General features: G+C 36.2%; 1 protein-coding gene across 2 annotated transcripts in view; it reads left to right on the forward strand.

Moving 5' to 3' along the window:
• Positions 1–19960, forward strand: part of ADGRB3 (adhesion G protein-coupled receptor B3) — a 795950-nt gene extending 775990 nt beyond the window's left edge. The window contains exons 30-32 of one of the 2 annotated variants that reach the window (XM_004381354.1): positions 1278–1313; positions 12318–12422; positions 19149–19960. In XM_004381354.1, coding sequence (XP_004381411.1) covers positions 1278–1313; positions 12318–12422; positions 19149–19337 — 330 coding nt within the window. In that variant the 3' untranslated portion in view covers positions 19338–19960. The remainder of the gene's footprint in view (positions 1–1277; positions 1314–12317; positions 12423–19148) is intronic. The other variant, XM_004381355.1, reaches the window with a different exon arrangement.
• The last annotated feature ends 255 nt before the right edge of the window (positions 19961–20215 follow it).

Consider the following 20215-nt stretch of genomic DNA (forward strand, 5'->3'; position numbering starts at 1 on the left):
GGAGGTTCTGGTTTTGTAATGACAACTTTAATTGTAGCTGCAGAAATTTACCATGTTTTTTCAATAAACTAGTGCTTTTCTGTCCTTCCTAATGCTCAACAGTTATAATAGAGCATCCCATCTATTAGGGGTATGATTCCCTGTTAGGTCATTGAAGATAATATTGTAGGTTTGGGGATGGGAGAAGAGGAAAAAATGAAACAGAAGATGTTTGTCCAAAGATTTGCATATTGTTTTCCAACTGTATTAATATTACTTGTCTTTAATATTTATTGAATCTCCCTGTACTTCGTCCCTACTCTTTCGCCAATAAAACCTCACAAATGCCAAATTAAAAAAATAAATCTGTATTGGAAATTTACTTTGTTCTCTAAAAATATGGAGCTCTCTTTCCACATTTACCAGACATGGCCCTCCCTCCCATCCATTCTAAGAATCCAAGGACCGTTGTAGAACAGAGGCTAAGAACAACTTACCTACACTAATTTCAGGAAAACTATATCATCACATGAGATTACATTAATTCCATTTAATCTCTTTTCTGATCTTATTAGGCCTGCTTCCTAATTATTTTATTAGTGCATGTTTATCTGTAACTAGATTCGGGAACTGTTTAACAGAGTTGGAGCCATAAAGGAACATCAAGAGAGATTTACATCTACATCTATGTTTTGCTAGAGTGTGGAATATTTGTTATTTGTTTTACTGAATTAAGATAAATACTTTACTTAGTAATGACTAACAATTAGAAGGACTTTCATGTCATGGAAAGCTATCAAATACCAAGAAATTTGCAAATGACAAGGATACAGAACTCTGGGACTCTTAGGGTCAGTCTGAATTTGGTAGAAGGCTAGAGATTGGTTGGTGGGAAATATTGAGGTGGCTACATTATTTTTCCTGTATAACTTTTAATCTTCTGTTTCTATAAAGTAGTTTTGCTTTAGTATACCTAATGTCTCCTTCAGAATAGAAATTTTGTGTGAGCTTTCACAGAAAAAAATTCCCATTTCTGGAAAATTAATGTTAGGAGGTCAAGATGAGAAATGTACTGTATTTTTTATGTGCTTCAGTTTTAAAGGAAGCCGTAAGTGAAAATGAAATAATGTGAATGTAATATTTTGAAATCATAAAAATGTTCACATTCTGTTATGTGAAGGAAATACACATAATACAAAGAAGCAGGATTATCATTATTGAAAGTAATGAAAATGTTTGAATGACTCACTGTAACTTTATTGATTTTTCTTCTTCTTTTTAAAAAATATATCTAACAGAGAAGAAAATCACGATATTCAGACCTTGACTTTGAGGTAAGTTTCTATGAATTATTTCATATTTTTTATTATTTGAATTCCAAATTAATATAAAATTACTTAAATGTATTTCTCTGTGTAGCTATATGGGGTAATTTTTTTAATTAAAGAAGTCAAACTTTTTTTGTTAAAATTCTTGCTACATGATTAGCTGTAGACAAAAATTTTTAAAGTTCTCATTGTGTATAAAACTGAGATTTCCTGGACAAGTAAAGAATCTATCTTATAAATGCTAAGATAAATGAAAAATTCATGGTGGGGTTGAACTTGGTCAATTCGGTTTGTGGGAAAGTGGGAGTATCGGTTTCCTGATTTTTCACATTTAAAACAATTATCCCCGTTTTACTTCAGTGACACCTACTAAAGGTAAAGTCTGCCTGCAGAGAGTCTGTGAGGAAGCTTCCGCTGGTTAACTAGGCTTTCTCTGGTACTTAGTTGCCTTGCTTCCTGATTCCTGTTATTTAAGTTCTCTGTGGTACATTTAGATTCATTTTTCCAATATTGGTTCAGTGTGCTCCTGTGTTTAGTAAATGCCTTTTCAAAGATATAAACAAGGTGAAGATTTTTATTTTCCACTTTACCTTGAATTTATGTTGATGCTGTAATGCTGATGCTGTAAATTACTGAATTCATACCATTTGAGCAGCTTATGCTAAGCACAAAATTAATGATGTTTGAGTGCCACATAAAATGCAGTTATGCATCTTGATAATTGGATATGATTCATAGCCTGCTGACATAATTGGATATAATACATAATAAATTTCTTTAGCATTTTTGTACCCTTGTGATGCTTACATAGAACTCAATACCCTTAGCTAATATTTAGCTCCTGAAATTTCAGGAGCCTCTCAGAACATGGAAACTCATAATTCAATGATTTCATTTATACAAATGAATTTGTAACTCAGCAATGTGCATAATGTATCAAAAAGGAGATTTATTTGTTTTTATTTACTTCATTGGTGGGCAAGCTGTGGTTTTATCTTGAACAGGGTCCTACGAAAATTGGCCTTATTCAGTAATATTTCAGATTGCAAGATACAAAATAATGATAAAGAACCTAGCAAATTTTAATACTAATGCAGCCCGATTGTAGCAACCTGACATGGGATAAATATTTTATTATTTACTAAGGTTTTAGCATAAGAATATAAAACTATAAATTCAATAGAAAGCATTGAGCCATCTTCCCTTTTGGATTATTTAGTGCCTTGTAAGTGGCAGATATTTTATTATCTTTTTCCTATTCCTTCTTCAGGTAGCCAAAAATAGAAGACCATACTGTGTATTTTCGTTTTTTTAAAAGCAGTAAGTTGTTATGCTCAAAGGAAAGGAGCTAGGAATTAACCCACTAATTATCAGGGCCAAAATATAGTAAAAATCCAGATCTAAAATTAAGCCTCTGTGCAACCAACCAAAGTTATGTAATCACAAGCACTGCAAAGCATTCTAATCATACTTCATCATTTAAAGCATTAGAAAAATTTTTTTTTTTTTTAATATGTTCTCTCTGGCAACTGGTAGCAAGACTCCTTAAGCTGATACTTCTTCCTATGCTTTGCCTTTTACACATACAACCATGGTGTTTTCAAAACATTTTCTGGTGATGAAAGGAAGTTGCAACCCAAGAACCCTGGATGTTTTCTTTAGCTTTTTAATTACCATGGTTATTATGTGGTTGCTAAAGACATCAAACTCTGGGGCTGGAGGGGGCCGACTTGGAGGTATTACATTTTCCTTCATAAACGCCTCTTAATCTCATGTTCATTTGCAGTTATGGGGCAGCTTTCTCAGAGATTGTGTCCGGAAAAATTATTGCCAGATTTTAACCCCAATGAATGTTAATACAATCTGTTAGTACTTTTGGAGAAGGACATCATGTTTGGTAAAGTAGAGGGTCAGCGAAAAAGAGGAACACCGTCAATGAGATGGATTGACACAGAGGCTGCAGCAATGGGCTCAAGCATAACAATGATTGTGAGGACGGCGAAGGACTGGGTAGTGTTTCATTCTGTTGTTCATATGGTCGCTGTGAGTCGGAACCCACTCGACGGCACGTAACAACATTACTACTTTGTGGATAATCCATGAGGATGAGTCCAAGTTGTCTCCCTTTTAATTCATACTGGATTGATTAAGTCTGTTTATATCAAATTTGATCACACACACACACACACACACACACTCTCTCTCTCACACACACACTTTACCACATAATGGCTAACTTAGGCATTTTGCCACTGACAAACCTTGCCTCCTGGATTCCTAAAAATAGGAGTTCTTCCCTTCAGCCTGTAGGCATCACATACTCTCCAGAGTCTATATAGGATGATAATTTTCATTCAACTCATATATCCAGAAAATCCTTGTGGTTAGTTAATGTTACACCTGGAGAAAAGCCCCTTTCGTGTAACCAGTCTCAGGACAGCATTGCATTCTTGAAGGAAACAGAGTAAATGGTTGACTAGTCATAAAATGGTACAACACCAATTTTTGCTTTCTGGAAAGTTTACTAAAAATATTGTAGTGATATTTTATATTCTTTGACCAAATTACTTATTGAATTTGTATTCCCAGTGCCAAACAGAACATACATAGTAAGCATTCAGTAAGTTTTTATTGAATAATAAAATATATTGAATTATATATATCATCCAGTTTACTTTAGTAAAGGCAGCTGGGCTGCACTAATGGTTAAGCCCTTGACTACTAGCCAAAAGGGTGGAGGTTTGAACCCACCAAGAGGCGCCTTGGAAGATAGGCCTGGTGATCAGCTTCTGAAAGGTCACAGCCTTGAAAACCCTATGGAACAATTCTACTCTGCACACATGGGATTGTCATGAGTTGGAATCGACTTGATGGCAGCTAACAACAACAACAACTTTAACAAAGCCATCGAACACTGTATTCTAGTCTAGAAAATGGACAGTTCTAGAGGTGGCACTTCAAAGATAACCACAGTGGACTGCAGAGATACCCATGTCAGATATAGTTCAAGGATATGGAAATGGCAGGTAGAATTTCCAGAAGGAGGAAAAGGCGTGGAAGTTGGCTAATGGGTGACGTGCTCAAGAACATGCACACCAGTTGCCATCAAGTTAATTTCGACTCATGGCAACCGTATGTGTGTCAGAGTAGAACTGTGCTCCATAAGGTTTTCAGTGGCTGATTTTTCAAAACTAGATCACCAGACCTTTCTTCCAAGGTGCATCTGGGTGGACTTGAACTGCCAACCTTTTGGTTAGCAGCCAGGCTCATTAAGAAGCAAGTCAAAATTCACTGAAACTTAGAGTGTATGGAAAAAAAGAACAGATAGAGGAGAGCAGATTTCCTCCAGAGGGAGGAGTTGTTGCCTAGTTTGCTACTAACAGATGCTAAGGCCTCTTTTTTGTTGTTGCGTTTTCTTCTGTTTGTTTTTTAGTGAGGAATTGTCTGCTCTGATCCGGGCTTTAAAAAAATGAATCTGGTATGACTGGAAATGATGAGTTGTAGCAGGGTAAAAGAGGAAGTTGAAATACCAATTAGAAGGTGGCAAATCTAGGAAAGAAGTAATGAGTGTCCACTTTCTGGAGGTGGCAAGAAAAGAAAAAGATGCAGAGGCAGGATCTATGAGATTTGGTCCCTAACATATTATAGGGGTGAAAGGGTGGAGTGGGGGGCAGAAAAAGATGACTCAACAAGTTCTGAATCTGGATTTCTACTAGTACCATTAAAAAGAACAAGGGAAATCAAGGAGACATCTGGTTAGGATGAGTTCCATTTTAATATTTTGGAATCAAGGTGCCTAATATGATGGTAAGGAGCCCTGGTGGTGCAGTGGTTAAGCATTTGACTGCTAACCAGAAAGGTCGGCAGTTCGGACCCACCAGCTGCTCCATGGATGAAAGATGTGGCAGTCTGCTTCTGTAAAGATTACAGCTTTGGAAACCCTGTGAGGCAGTTCTGCTCTGTCCTGTAGGGTCACTATGAGTTGGAATTAACTTGACAGCAACGGATAATATGACAGTAAATCAGAAATTTTAGGAAAGTATTGAAATAATCTGTCTTGAGTAAAGGAGAAAGCTGAAGGAACTCTTAGGAAAAAAAACCACAGACAAGCATGTTGAAACTAATAGATAATGTCATTCCTTCCATGTTAAAATATATATGGGTAGAGTGGTATCTCTTCCAAAAAACATGGGGATAAACCTTATTATGTTCTTCCATGGGAACCATGTAACCTCTTAACAACATTTTAGAACATTTCTTTGAAGTTCCTGATGACCTCACATATCCACTAAACCCATGCCTCACAAACTAGGGGGGGGTGATGGTAAGCAGAGGGCACAAGAAGGCAGTCACAGGATAATTATGGCCCATTTTCTTGGTGGCTTGGATTTTTATTGGAAGATTTTAGGGAACATAGTCAAGTAATATAAAATATTATTTTATATCAATTTTATATTACTGCAAACAGCTGAACTATGACATAGACACAAAACGTATGTTAATTTCTAAATGTAATACATAAAACTTCAAAGAAATGTCTTGCTCTAGTAGACCCCTTACTGCTCTTACCTTCGTCAGTAAGTACTCTCCTTTGGGCTATCAGGGTGCTTTTGGAGGAAAAGCTTATACAGCTCAGTTCAGACTATATCCTTTTCTATATTACCAAATTTAAACTGTTGCAGAATTATATATTTGAAGCCAAGTTTACTCTTGAGTGACATGACAAAATAAAAATAGAATACCCCATGCAGTTTTCTCAGATTCTTTGTCCAGTTTCTTTCAAGCCCAGGGTACATATTCATTCAAATAAAATATATATTTGAAACATAAATAGACTGTTAGTGTCAGGCAGTGTCCATGGGCTACAGATTTCCATCTTATGGACACATTGGGACTCTGGCCAGGAACAGGTACATAAATCATTCCCCACCTACAGTACAGCTTTAAGAATTAAGTTTAATTCATGCAGTGTGTTGCTCCCTAATATGAGTTTTAACGTTCATTTCAGGCTACTATTCAACAGTCCACTCTGGAAATAGAACTTATATGCAAACAGTGAAGAAGAGAAATGGCCACAGGTTTATCCCTGTGGATATGGACAATAGCAGTGTAGGTGCTGGAAAAGGCAATTCAGGCAAAGTGGTTTCTACTTCCTCATCAGCATATGAGTTCCAGTCCAAGTACTCTAAAGTTTATAGTCAGATTCCCCAACTTTATCTAACAATTTTTCTCAGTTTCTAAAAGTTCTTATATATGGTAATATGTCTCTTATTTAAAATTCAGACTTAAAGAAACTTCAACTCTATGGTTTACATTTCTGAATTTAGAAGTGAAAAATCTCCAATTTGTTCTGAGTCCACTTACAAGCTCATTATAAACCAGTTGTTTGGAAAATAAAGGAGAAAAATAAGATCAGAAGGCAGAGACAGGACTCTAAAGAGATGGAATTATTATAAAGCACGCTATTCTGGGGCCGTTAAAATGAGCCTTCCTTCCAATGGGAAGGCTTCTGATATAGAAGGAGGGAAGGCAACATTTATCATGGACTTCCGTGCTGTAGGCACCTTCCTTGGCCTATAAACTATGCCATTTCATTCATTTAATTTATTCAGTAAACATTTATCTAGCACTTCCTGGATGTTAAAGACTGTGCTAGGTGCCTAGGATACAAAGACAAATAAGTCACTGCCCAGGAGGTGTTTAGAGACAAGATACAGGTTATCAGCCTTAAAAAGGTAATTTCAGCGCTATGGAATAGATGCAGGGTGATCGATATTCACAGTTTATGGGCTCACTTCAAAAGGCACATAACCCTTCCTGAACAGAACATAATTACAAATTTGAATAGTCTAAAGGAGGATGCTCCCAGCATTTGGGAAACCAGTACCATCTCATGATTTATGGGATACAGCTAAGATAGCAGCATGGAAAGAGAATTGGCTTTGTAATCAGAAAGAATTCCAGCTCTCTCCCACCACCTGTGTGAGCTTGGGAATCTTACTTAACCTCCTTGAGCTTTAGTTTCCTAATCAGTAAAGTGGAAATAATGGTCTCTACCTCCCAGGGTTATTGTGAGGATTAAGGAAGATAATAATGACTACCATTTCTTAAGTGGCTCTTATCTCCATGGTCCAGTGATAAGTACTTTATATCCCTTTTTCAATCTTCAAAACAACCCTGCATGGCAATCTGATTACCGAAACTGGGGCTAATGGGAGATTGGATTTCCTGCCTCAGACCACACAATTTGTAAGTGATGGAACTGTAACCTAATCCTAAATTCCTCTTGATGGAGACCTGTTAGACTTGACATGTTCCAAGTATTTAAGGGGTCTAAGAGAGTATCTCAGATATAGTAGGTACTCAAGATGTACAGGTTGCTTTATATCTTCATTTCCCTCGTTAATCTGAAATATCATGAAAGTACTTCACAACTTAACATTTTTTCTGTAATATCAACACTAAAGGGTTGCAAAGACTGTCCCCGTTGAGTTACTAAAGTATAAAATGAAGATAGAAGTCCTATGAAATGAACCACTCAAGGTAGCATATATCTGTGCAATTATGTTTCAGGGTCTTCTTGGGATAGGGGTTCATACACAGCTTCAAAATAATGTTGGGTAATATTAATCTGAATAGAAAGGGAACATTACCAAGCATTTCTCTTTATTTCAAAAATGCCTATAATATTTGACAGACATTATAACTAAAAGAACTTGAATTTTATATATAGTGCCAATCAGAATATACCTTTATTTATTTAAATAGAAAATCTACATAACTTAGAGTTTTATCATTTTTGCAAGGTTTTATAAAAGTGAATTCTAAATTAAATTTTTCACAGAAGTCAATGTCTTCAGAAAACAGGATGTTTAAGTCACAAAGGAAAGAAAAAGGTAAACATACAAACCTTAGTGTCAGTAAAGAATCAAAAGTAGCCATTGAAATGGACCAATAAGCTTTATAAGCATGAAAACTTCTAATTAAATAGTTAAGACCATAAAAGGCATGAGTGCTCATAAAAAATTATCAACACAAGTAAATAAATAACGGGAAACCCTTACTATTTGTGAAAACTAACACTGCAGCTAAGTTTTAATCCCTGAATGTTGCTGGGTTAGAAAATTTCCAATGTGCGCTGTGATGCTGGCTTTCTTGTCAGTGGAACCTCCCCCATCCACCTCTACTATAAAGGCTAGAAAAAGTGTTTGAGTCTATGAAGAAGGAATCATATGTGGAAAATCAAACTGAGTCCACAACAGATACATGAGCTATCTATTGGCAACTCTAATGTGGTACTTCTGCCAGAACCACCAGGCCATCATTGCTATGGTGATTTCTGGCTGTGCCAAGGTGGAAACTTCAAATTAGAATGATTATCTGGCATGAGAATGTATTTACAATCAACGTTTCTAGGTAAGAAGTGTCCCAGATTTCAGTTTCTAAATTTCTCATTTGCTTCTATATTCATTTCAGGGTTCTTGATATTTATTATTCAGAATAATTGTCATGAACCTCTGTAGAACACTGCAAAATGCTTTTTGGTTATATACATATACATCTTTGAGTGTGTCCTCGAAGTCCAACTTCTCAAAATAAATTTCAGAATCAGGTTCTGCCCATTCAATCTGAATGTGATTTAAAAAATGCTAATCAATTAATGTATTCTCATTTCCATGGGGCATATTTGACACTTGGTTTGCTTTATTGAACATGCTTTATCTAGTAGAAGTATGTCGTTGCAAGAAATACAAAGTGACTTTGACTAACAAACAAAAGAGAACTTTGTTGGAAAAGATATGGAATAATTTGTCTTTGGGCCAAGGGACAGCAGGGACCTCATTGGCAGTTCCAACAACATAGGAAGCTATAGCTTCCCAAAGCAAAATTGGATCCTTTCATGAGATGAAGGCTGCACAGACAAAATCATCAGATGTCCACCTCAAAATGAGGGAGCTATGCCAATAGTATTAACTATCTTAGAAGAGAATGACTTATCTTTGAAAAGTAAAGATCTCATTGAGGAGAGGGGATTCAATCATAGGATTGAACTAGAAATCCTTCAAATTCTAGAAAAGGGAAGAAAGAGAAGAGACAAGATCCTGGGAATATCTGATTTGAGACTTTTCAACTTAAATATGAAAATGTAAAGATTTGGGATCTGCTTTACTTGAAGTTAGCAAATTCCCCTACCACTTAATTCTCATAGCAGCACCATTTGCTTTTTTTTTTTTAAATCACAGTTTTAATTTTTCATTTATCGGTATTATTATGTGACTAATGTCTGTGTTCTCCGTTAGACCTCAAGCTACAACAGGGCAGGAACTCTATCAGATTTTGTGCACTATTGTCATTCCAGCATCTGACACAAAGTGTGATGCTCACATATATGTATTAAATGAAAGAATGAATGAAATATTTCTAGATACATGTCAGGAGGGTGACATCACTCCTACTTCACCCCAGAACAAAATCACTCTGTGTAGTAAGATTCATGTCTATGAAAAACACTATTTAAAGTTAGAGCCAGAGTCAGTATTCTAACTAGTGTAGCTACCTACTATGTTGTTAGGTGCCATTGAGCCAGTTCTGACTCATAGCGACCCTATGTACAACAGAATAAGCACTGCCCGGTCCTGTGCCACCCTCACAATTGTTATGTTTGAGCCCCTTGTTGCAGCCACTGGGTCAGTCCATCGCATTGAGGGTCTTCCCCTTTCTCTCTGGCCCTCTACTTTACCAAGCAGGATGTCCTTCTCCAGGGAATGGTCCCTCCCAATAACATGTCCAAAATACGTGAGACGAAGTCTCGCCATCCTTGCTTCAGAGGAGCATTCTGGCTGCACTTCTTCCAAGACAGATTTGCTTGTTCTTCTGGCAACCCATGGTGTACTCAATATTCTTCACCAAACACCATAATTCAAAGACATCAACTCTTCTTCGATCTGCCTTATTCATTGTTCAGCTTTCAGATTCACATGAGGTGATTGAAAATACCATGGCTTGAGTCAGGCGCACCTTAGTCTTCAAAGTAACATGCTTCCTTTTCAGCACTTAAAAGAGGTCTTTTGTAGCACATTTGCCTAACGCAATACGTCGTTTGATTTCTTGACTGCTGCTTCCATGAGTGTTGATTGTGGATCCAAGTAAAATGAAAGCCTTGACAACTTCAGTCTTTTCTCTGTTTATCATGATGTTGCTTATTGGTCCAGTTGTGAGGATTAAAAAAAAATTAGTCCTTGTGACACAAATCCTGTGTCAGTATCTTAGGACCTGGTATTGTATGGAAATATTTGCCTCACCAAGGACAGAATGTACCGCATTATGTTTGCCAGCCTCAACATCTCTCCGTTCAGTTGCTTATGCAAATCCTCTCATAAATCTCCATCAGCCATCACTAGTCAAATTATGTTTGCCTGGTGTTTCTCTGTAAATCCTGCAAATCTGTTTCCTGTACTCTCCCCAGAACTGATGGGAAGTTAATCGCTCTATAATTGCTTGCTATGTTTCATGTCCCTATCATGAGTAATGTCGCCACGTTCCAGTCCTCAACCACCTGATTCTTCAACAGCCAACTCCTAGAGCTAAGAGAAGCAAAGATGGAAATAATCTGGTTATTGCAAGACTTAAAATGGCAGTATTCTCTCACATAAAAGTAGGTTAATGAAAATAGAAGAAATTAGCGAAGCAAATGATTGTCTAAATGCAGATTAATTGAATTTAGAAAATTTAAGTTGGCATAGGAGAGAATAGGCTTTGTTAATATGTTAAAGATTCAATTTTCATTTCTACTTTGCCCTTTTTTTTCTCAAGGAGGTAAAGTGGTTTCCACAAGTGTCTTTTTAGAAGGAAATGAGGTATTATAGATAATCCCCCTAAGATACATTTCTTTTCAAACACATCCTTACATGTAAAAATATTTGATAATTAAAGAAATAAACCAAATATTCAAATCACAATGTAGGCATGCATATAATATACTTATGCAATCCATATGAGCAAACTGTGAGGTATGAAGCGTATGCTTAAAAATACTGTAAAATCTTACACAAACATGGCATCACAATCTTGGAGAATCACCAAAATATTGATTTTTAACTTTTAAAAATCAAAATTGAGGCAGGCTTTCTCCTTTCAAATAGCACTTGTAAATCCAGGGTGCTTATTATGTATGTCTTCTTTATTATGGCCCTTTTAAATGCTCTGTAATAGAAAAAGGGTCAGCCCCCAATACTTACCTCAAGATCATTTTTATTTATGGCTCTATTTGTTGCATTATGATGGAGTTGGGAGGGAAGGGTGTAATGAGGGATACAGAGTATTAGCATATTTGTATCTTTGATTTTAGAGGCTCATCAGCCACACAACTTATGCTCTGAACCCTAATTGTTAAGATTTTGTACCATCTAGTAAACAAATATATGAAATCTACAAGTCAGATTTTCCTTCTGTGAAACTCAATCATTATTCACATGGAAAGTACAAGATTTTAGATCCCACATATATTTCAGACATTTCAGTGCTTTGAGTCAGCCTAAATGGCAGGGCCTGGGATTTTGCTCCCCCTTCAGTACAGCCAGCTAGGGTTTTAGTGTTTATAGAAATAAAACATAAAAAAGTAATCGTTCCCATGACCAGCATCAAGGGGCTCAGGTGCTTTGCAAGTCCAAATTTTTTAACATTTTTTACATAGTAACAATTTTTTTAAAACAGCCTTGACTTTTGAATGATGAAAATCTTACACAGGGATGACTGCTACATTTTTAATGTACCCACAGAGAAAACAATTTTTTTGATAATCTTGTAAGCAGAAGAAGCAGCCAGTTCTTTAAGAAGTGCTGAATGGGAAGCAAGCATTTGGCATAACTCATTTGCATTTGTGGCGTCTTCTGGGACCTCCTGGTTCCTGCCTAATTTGATTTTCCTTATTAGTAAAGTGAAAATATGAAATCTCTTTTTTTAATGTATAAATCAAATTAGAAATTAAAGCCATCCTGTTCTCTTTTGCAGAAGGTCATGCATACGAGGAAGAGGCATATGGAATTGTTTCAGGAACTAAACCAGAAATTTCAGACTTTGGACAGATTTCGGGATATACCAAATACAAGCAGTATGGTGAGTATGCTTTGCTTCTTCACCCATGCCTAGTACCACCACGCTAGATGATGTGTAAGATGCCAGGTGTTATCCCTACTCTCCAAACCAGTAAACTAGTTGCCATTGAGTTGATTCCGACTCATGGTGACCCCATGTGTTTCAGAGTATAACTGTACTCCACAGGGTTTTCAAACGCTGATTTTTTGGAAGTAGATTTCCAAGGCTTTCTTTTGAAGCATCTCAGTGGACTTGAGCCTCCAACCTTTCGGTTAGCAGCTCAACCCCTTAATCATTTGCACCACCCAGAGACTACCCCTCCAGGAGGTCCTAAGTGTCTTGAAAACAAACGACTAGAACATATGGAAAAAATATTGCTCGCCTCCAAAATGTATTTTGGAATGGCTACTAGGAGGCATAAATTAGGAATGATAAAATCTTTAAACATTTTTATTCACAGTTCAAATGCCACTATTTATGAGCTCTAATTAGAAGTAGTTATATTTCAAAAATGTGTTGGCTTTATCAGTCTGTTTTATCATCAAAGTGAAAATTGAGTTAATTCAAATATCCAAATAGTTGACTAAATTTTGCCATTTTCATTTGAATTCCTGACATTTGAGGCCATAAAGTGTAATTATCTTATACATATGGAGTTATTACCTGAAACCAGAGGGGTAGGTTTGTGTCTCCAGGAGAACTGGTTGTCTTGTGAAGAATTTTGGTATACACATCAACGCTGGAGTTTTAACTGTGGATTGTAATTATCTTCTTCTCATTCATTCACACTATTACAGGACTTCATCCAATAAAGTAATGTTTTGCAATTACTATGTGAATGTCACACTATAGACAGCTACATTAATTATTCGTAAAAGCAGTGGACCAGGAGTCTAGTCCAAAACTCAACAGAGAACTATTGCCACTGGGACCTTGAGCAAATCACCCAACTCAGTTTTCTAAACCTCAGTTTTCTCCTCCTAAATTAAATATATAAAACAGTAATTAATATATGCTTCCTTGGGTCCTCATGACACTTTCAAGAAGCAGGTAAGGCACTTCATAGTTTAGGGAGCTGAGGCTCAGAGCTATAAGAGACTGAGACTGTCATCTAACTCCACCTCTTCTTCACTTCCTCTTATTCTGGTGCTCTTTCTTTGTTTTGCCTCATACTCTTTGCAGCTCTTGGATGGCCATCCTGCTCCTCCCAACATCTAGACATCTGGAATGCTGTGTATATATATGGTGTGCATATATGCAGTGTTTGATCACATTATACTCTAGTGATTCTTTCATATGTGCTTTATGAGTCTTAGCCCTAGCTTCCTGATTAGTAACATAAGCTTCTGAAAGGCAAGAATTTATGTACCTTTATGTTTTGATTTTATTCTTCTCAGTACTAGTACAATGCTAGATATGGTAGATTATCCATAAATGGCTGCTGATAGATTTATTGCACATCTATGATAGTTGAATCAGTGGTTGTTAAATGAAGATTATAAGAAATAGTATACATTTTAACTCTTAATTGGTCTCTAAATAGTTCATATATGCCAGTCTTTTTTCCTCCTTAAGGCAGGACTCATGCATTATTTGTATAACCAATACAATGCTAGGCAGATAGAAGACCCTGCATGTGTAAAGTGGTTCTTTCCCATCTACTCTTCTTAATATTAAGCTGTCAATTTTTTGCTAGCAAACAAAATGAGAATTACACCATTGACATTAGACCTAAACACATTAGCTACTCATTTTGAAATATTGAAAGCTGACATTGAAATAAATTAAAGAAATTCCATTTGTTAAAAAAAAAAAAAAAGGAGGAGGTGTATTTAACAATCTAAAAGACTTATGCAACAGATACAGCTGGCTGACTGCTATAATATGATTGTAATTTCCCCTTGTTGTATGGTCTGGCTATTAAATCATTAATGGCACAAATTATCTGTATCTGTATCTCAGTTTCCTGAAAACCAAAGTAGTCTACTAGTTATGCCACATCTCTCCAACAGCATGCCTTTTATAGAACAGATTTACAAACATTTACTCTTTGGGAGGTTAGGAGTGGGTAGGATAGAGTTGTCACTGATGCTTGAATATTGTCCCACATATCTGAGAACAGGAAACAAAAACAACCAAGAGTTCTTTATTCAGTTTTGATTAATAATGAACATGTGAGTTAGTTCATTATCCCTAACTCAGTTACATAATTTGTTGTGGCACACTACTAATGAAAAATTGCATAATTGGATGAGTAAAGACATTTTTAAAAATCTCAAGGTCTTCCCTCTTCTTTTTTCTTTCTGGCTACTAACTCAAAACACCTGCCCAGCACTGCAAATGATGGTAATTATGTACAATAATAGAATATGGGGACTCGAAGGGAAACCAGAAGGCCATTTAGTCCATTTCCCTGCTTCTAGGCAGGACAACATTTAAATCACACTACAAAAAAAAAAAAGGCACTGTTTAATGATATCCAGACACAGCACTCTGTTACTTTGAATGTGCTTCACAAACTATTTGCAATCAAGATCTCTTTCTAAATAGCTTTCCCAAATTCTTGCTATTTTAAAATAAATAAAACTCTTTTGCCTTGTCCCCAAATATTGGTAGGTTGGAAGAAAAAGGAAATAAAGAAGGGAGGGAGGAAGGATTATAAGAAAGGGAAGGACAAAAGGATGGATGAAGAGAAGGAGGATGGGAGACAGGGAACTAGAGAGGGAGGAAGAGAGGGACTTATCCACAAGTGGACCAGTATCCTATTTCTAGACCCATCAATTATGGGAAAAGCTCAGGCAGCCTGGCCATATTTTGGGTGGCTCTGAATTCTCATATTCAGCTAACATCTCATCTGAACATTCTATTTCTATTGATGCAAGCACAATTAGGATTTTTGGAAACTCCATAACATGTTGCTTTATATTTATAATTTTTTAGAATGTTATCACACATGCTTCATTTTAACGACATCTCTTCTATTCCGTACTTGAGCTCAAAAACAAATAAATGAATTAAAAAAAAAAAAGAAAACAGCTGTAGAAATTCAGGAATTTATGTTAACTCTGACTGAATTTTTAAGTCATGAGATTGAGGGCTCCATTGAAGCCTACCCTGGCCTCTGTTGTTCTCACTGCCATGTACAATGGCCCCTTTAGGCTGTTTCACAGTTCATCATTCATTTGGACCATTGGAAAGTGTTACACATTTCCACATGAGAACTGCAGGCTCATCTCCCAACATACAGGAAGTTCAGTAATTTGTGAGCACCATCCACTGACCAACAGCTCCCTCCCCACTCCCTACGTTTTCTGTTTCCACTCTGATTGCTGGGTGCAGGATTTCTTCACCACTAAAGGAGCTGGGGGCTTCAGCCCTAAAGGGTGAAAACTATAGTTCAGCTAGGAGGGTCATGGGATGCCAAAGGAGATGAACACGAAAGCCAACTTTATTTGAATTAATTCATTACCCACTAATAGAATCTCTTAGAAATTCAATTGGTCCAGTACTGACAGTAATACAGTACTCTTTGGAATTCAAATTTAGGTATTCTGACAAAGTTTACATGTATCTATGGTGCTTGACCTTCAAAATATACAAGTAATATTCCACCTATTCCAAACAAAAGGGAGCTCCTATTTTCAAAGAAAATTGACTGACACTTTAGATACCTTGAATCCTTTTAGGGTTAAACTAGTTGAACTTTCTATCAGGTTAAGGATTCCCAGGAAGTTTCATTAGACACAGCCCTTGTCTAAGATGGGTAACACCACTCTATGAACTTGATTCAACCAGTGGATCTTTCATTTGATAATTTCAGGTCACTGTGGCACCCAAAAATGTTCAGTGGTTCTCCATTGCCTATAAAATGAATTCTAAATTCAGAGCCCCTTATGACTCCCAATTCACCTTCCACCTGCTTTTTCTGTTATTCTTTTTCACTCCATCCAAGATTGGTCACTTTTCTCAGAGTTTTCCCACCTCCATGCTCTCTGGGTTTTTCCTTCCTGGTATGCCTGTTCAGTCACCCTGTCTCTAACCACGCATGTGTCTTCATGCCAAAGTCCATCTTTCTATACCAGCCTTAATTTCACTTTTCTTGGAAAGGTTTATGTGCTTCCCACAAAAGAAAACTATCTCTCCACCTTCCTCTGAACTCCCATAGCACTTTTGCTGGATCATAGGTATTGATACAGATAGATCTAGATATACCCTGTATATCTCGTTAACTATAAGCACCTTACTTGATAAGTGCGATTATACTCTATAGTGAACATTTATTAAATTCTAGCTACTATGCTAGGCCTTCCCCACCTTTGTGTGTGTATGTGTGTGTTTTGTTTTTGTTGTTGTTGTTGCTGTTTTGGCAACCCCACAAGTTATGTAGGTACTGATCTGCACATTCTACCAACTTCTTGGGCCCATAACACAAACGGTATCCCTGTTTAGCAAATATTAAAGTTGAAGTTCAGAGAAATTGAATTGCTTAAGGTCATATTCATATGAAGTGGAGGAACAGGGAATTGGATCTGCATGTATCAGGCTTTAAATCTTGTGCTCTCTAGTGGATCACGCTGCTTTTTCATATTTCATTTATCACCTTATCCCCCCTAGTGCCTAATATGCTGTCCAGCAGAGAGAAACTGGTAAATAAATATTGATTCAAGGGTGGCAGGGAAGGAAAGAGGGAAGAAAGAAGGCAGAAAGAGAGAAAGAAAGGAAGAGCTAGCTCATGATACAAGATTTCAGGATATTAGATTAAAGCAGAATTAATCCCCTGCATGTATTCTAAACATGAACTTTTTATTAGGTCTTTACTATTAGTGACTTTTTTCTTATATTTCTTCATGATTAAGGCTAATAAGTGCTGAAAACATCTAAAGTATTGAGAATTTTGGTTATTAGTTTCTAGTTACAATAAGTATTTTTATAGATTGCCTCTCTCGCTTACCTATAGCTATTTTTTATAAAATCATCTTGAGATGATGTTTAATATACTGAGTAGAACCCAGAAAATAATTCAAGCACCTGTTTTATGTTCCACCTGCTAGTTGATTATAAGCATTTGAAGGCCTTATTTGGGGAGATGGTAGCAGGAAAGAACACATTCAACAACCATAGGAGTCTAACTAAATACAACATTTTATCATGAAAATGATAATAAAAGTGGAATGTTAGGCCTTGTAAAAACTTTTAATGATCAGGAAGAATAGAAATCAAGAGCTTATAGAAATGAAAAAGCAGTGTTTTTCAAAAGGAAAACCTTTTTTAAAGCTTAGTGTATTTTGTTGGGATAAAATTAAAAGTAGAAAAATTATTCAGAAAGAGTTAAATGGTCTCCGTCTCCTTTCATGAATAATGACTAATTTTAGTGAATCTCTGTATTGAATTTAGAACCTGGACTAGTGTGTAAAAGATCATTTTCACTTGGCCCTTCCTCTTAAAACAATAAATAAATTCAGCTTTAATCAATAATCTCCATAATTCAATATCCAATAGGTTACCCACTGGTTGTTTTTAGTGTTTTAGTTTGTTTTTTCCTAGAAACTTTCTTTTATGATTTCCTTCTTGTTCATTGATAATACTCAGCTTAGTCTATCCCATTCAAAATTCTTTATTTTATAGAAAGCTTTAAACAACATTTTTTAAAAATAAATTTCACTGCTAAATCCTAGCAAAATATCAGGCTACGGAAGCCTCTAGTGGGTCTATTCATATATTTATTTATTGAGCACCTACAAGATGACAGGTATGAAAAAAAAAAACAAAAACAAACCAAACCTGTTGTTGTCGAGTGGATCCCGACTGATAGCGACCCTATAGGACAGAGGAGAACTGCCCCATAGGGTTTCCAATGAGTGGCTGGTGGAGTCGAACTGACGACCTTTTGGTTAGCAGCTGAGCTCTTAACCACTACACCACCGGGGCTCCTGGCAGGTATGAATAGGATCATAATTAGAGAAAACATAAATCTTGGTAATAAGGGTGTGTGTGCTAGAACCATGATAAGGAACGGTGGTGTGTGGACATTTTCAAAGACTTGTTTTTATTGTTGGATATGTTTTCCCAAAAAAAACTGTGGGCTTTGAAATAAAGAATAATTTGTGTTAATTTGCGTGTCATCCAAATATATAGAAAATTGTGATGAATGTACAGCATAAAAATAGATAGCCAAACAAGAGAATATAGCAATATTTTAATATTCTAAAAAGGATAATTTCTTGAGAAATCTTAAGCAAAGATAGGATCTAAAATTCTGTTTTTATGAAATTCTGTTTTATGAAACAGTTTGGGTAGCTGTTTTTACTTAATAAATAACATGCCCCATTAAATATTCTCAACTTTGTTTACCCCAACACATATTCTTCCACAATATTTAAATTTTTTACATTTAATCTTAGCAATAACTTAAAACAACTCTCCTTCCTATTTGAACATCTAGCCATACTGATATTTAACAAGATGCCCAAAACAAAATGTCATCTACGTTGCCTTCCAGAATATTAGATACTTTCTTTGATTCCTGGGAAAAAATATTTAGGATAACTTAGAGAAGGTATTCATCAGCTTGTTCCGTGAAAGAAAGCTAGAAGCATGACTTTTCCTGCAGCTGGCCACAATTTCAAATCATCTCTGTAATCATATAAACTGAATCAGGCTTACCAACGTGCTCCCTTCCTGGAAATTTCAACGAGCAGCAATCCTAGTCATCAGATAAATGGCTCTCTTCCTCTCTTTTCTCAACAGGAAAACCCAGCACCAAACAAGACTCCATGGGACACTTTCAAAAACCCCAGTGAATATCAGCATTACACCACAATCAATGTCTTAGATACAGAGGCAAAAGATACTTTGGAACTGAGGCCGGCGGAGTGGGAGAAGTGTCTGAATTTGCCTCTGGATGTGCAAGAGGGTGATTTTCAAACAGAAGTTTAACAAAATCAAAATGGATTGAGGTGGAGGCAAAACAATTTATTGCACTGACACTTAAGACTTGAGAAGCCTAACATTTCTATCTGGACAGTGTGGCTATCCTATGTCAGGGCCTTCATGTGCCAAACATCAGTGGTGTTTTTTGTATGGTAACTTCTCACTAGTCAGGCTAATGGAGAGAGGACCAGGTGTACAGTTCTGACCATCCTGTGTTGTAAGTACCCGTGGAATGGATTTGTAAGGTAATCTTTATAGATAAACCTCAAGCAACGATTCATGTTGTAACCGCTTCATATGGTTTAGTTTTCAAAAAACTTCACCATGAAGCACAATGTATATATTTATGCAGTTTTTAAAGTTTATAACAGTCTGTTTGGCCATTACTACACTTTTTACTTTATAATATAAAAGCAAAGTTTTTGTCATTAAATGAATGTTTGTTGAGCTACATTCTTCATTGCTTTAAATGCAATAAAGTAATAATCTCACTTTTATATGAATAATATATTTCACATCTTTATTATTGCAGTTTTCTCTAGAAAGCTCTGAGTAGCTTTCTCTGCTGCAGCTGTGTATAAAATATTTAAAATGTTGTATGGTGTAAATAAACTTTTGTCTACATATCAGTTTTTTAGTGCATTTTATTTTGGATTTGTTGAACGGAAATTTACACATTTATGAAGTTTCTTTTTTTTAAATGCTGATACTGAAAATGTATTCACGGTTTTAATTGCATACCGTTATTACTCCTTTGAGGCTAATGATTTCTCAAATGTAATAGTAGGTTTGTATAGTGCGTCTGTATTTTCTACTGAAACACCATTTGAACAATGTACCATGTAAATGGAGCTTGTCAGAAGTCTGCTGCAATCATAATCTTA

This window comes from Trichechus manatus, unplaced genomic scaffold (assembly GCF_000243295.1).
Source record: "Trichechus manatus latirostris isolate Lorelei unplaced genomic scaffold, TriManLat1.0 scaffold00083, whole genome shotgun sequence".
Lineage (NCBI taxonomy): Eukaryota > Metazoa > Chordata > Mammalia > Sirenia > Trichechidae > Trichechus > Trichechus manatus.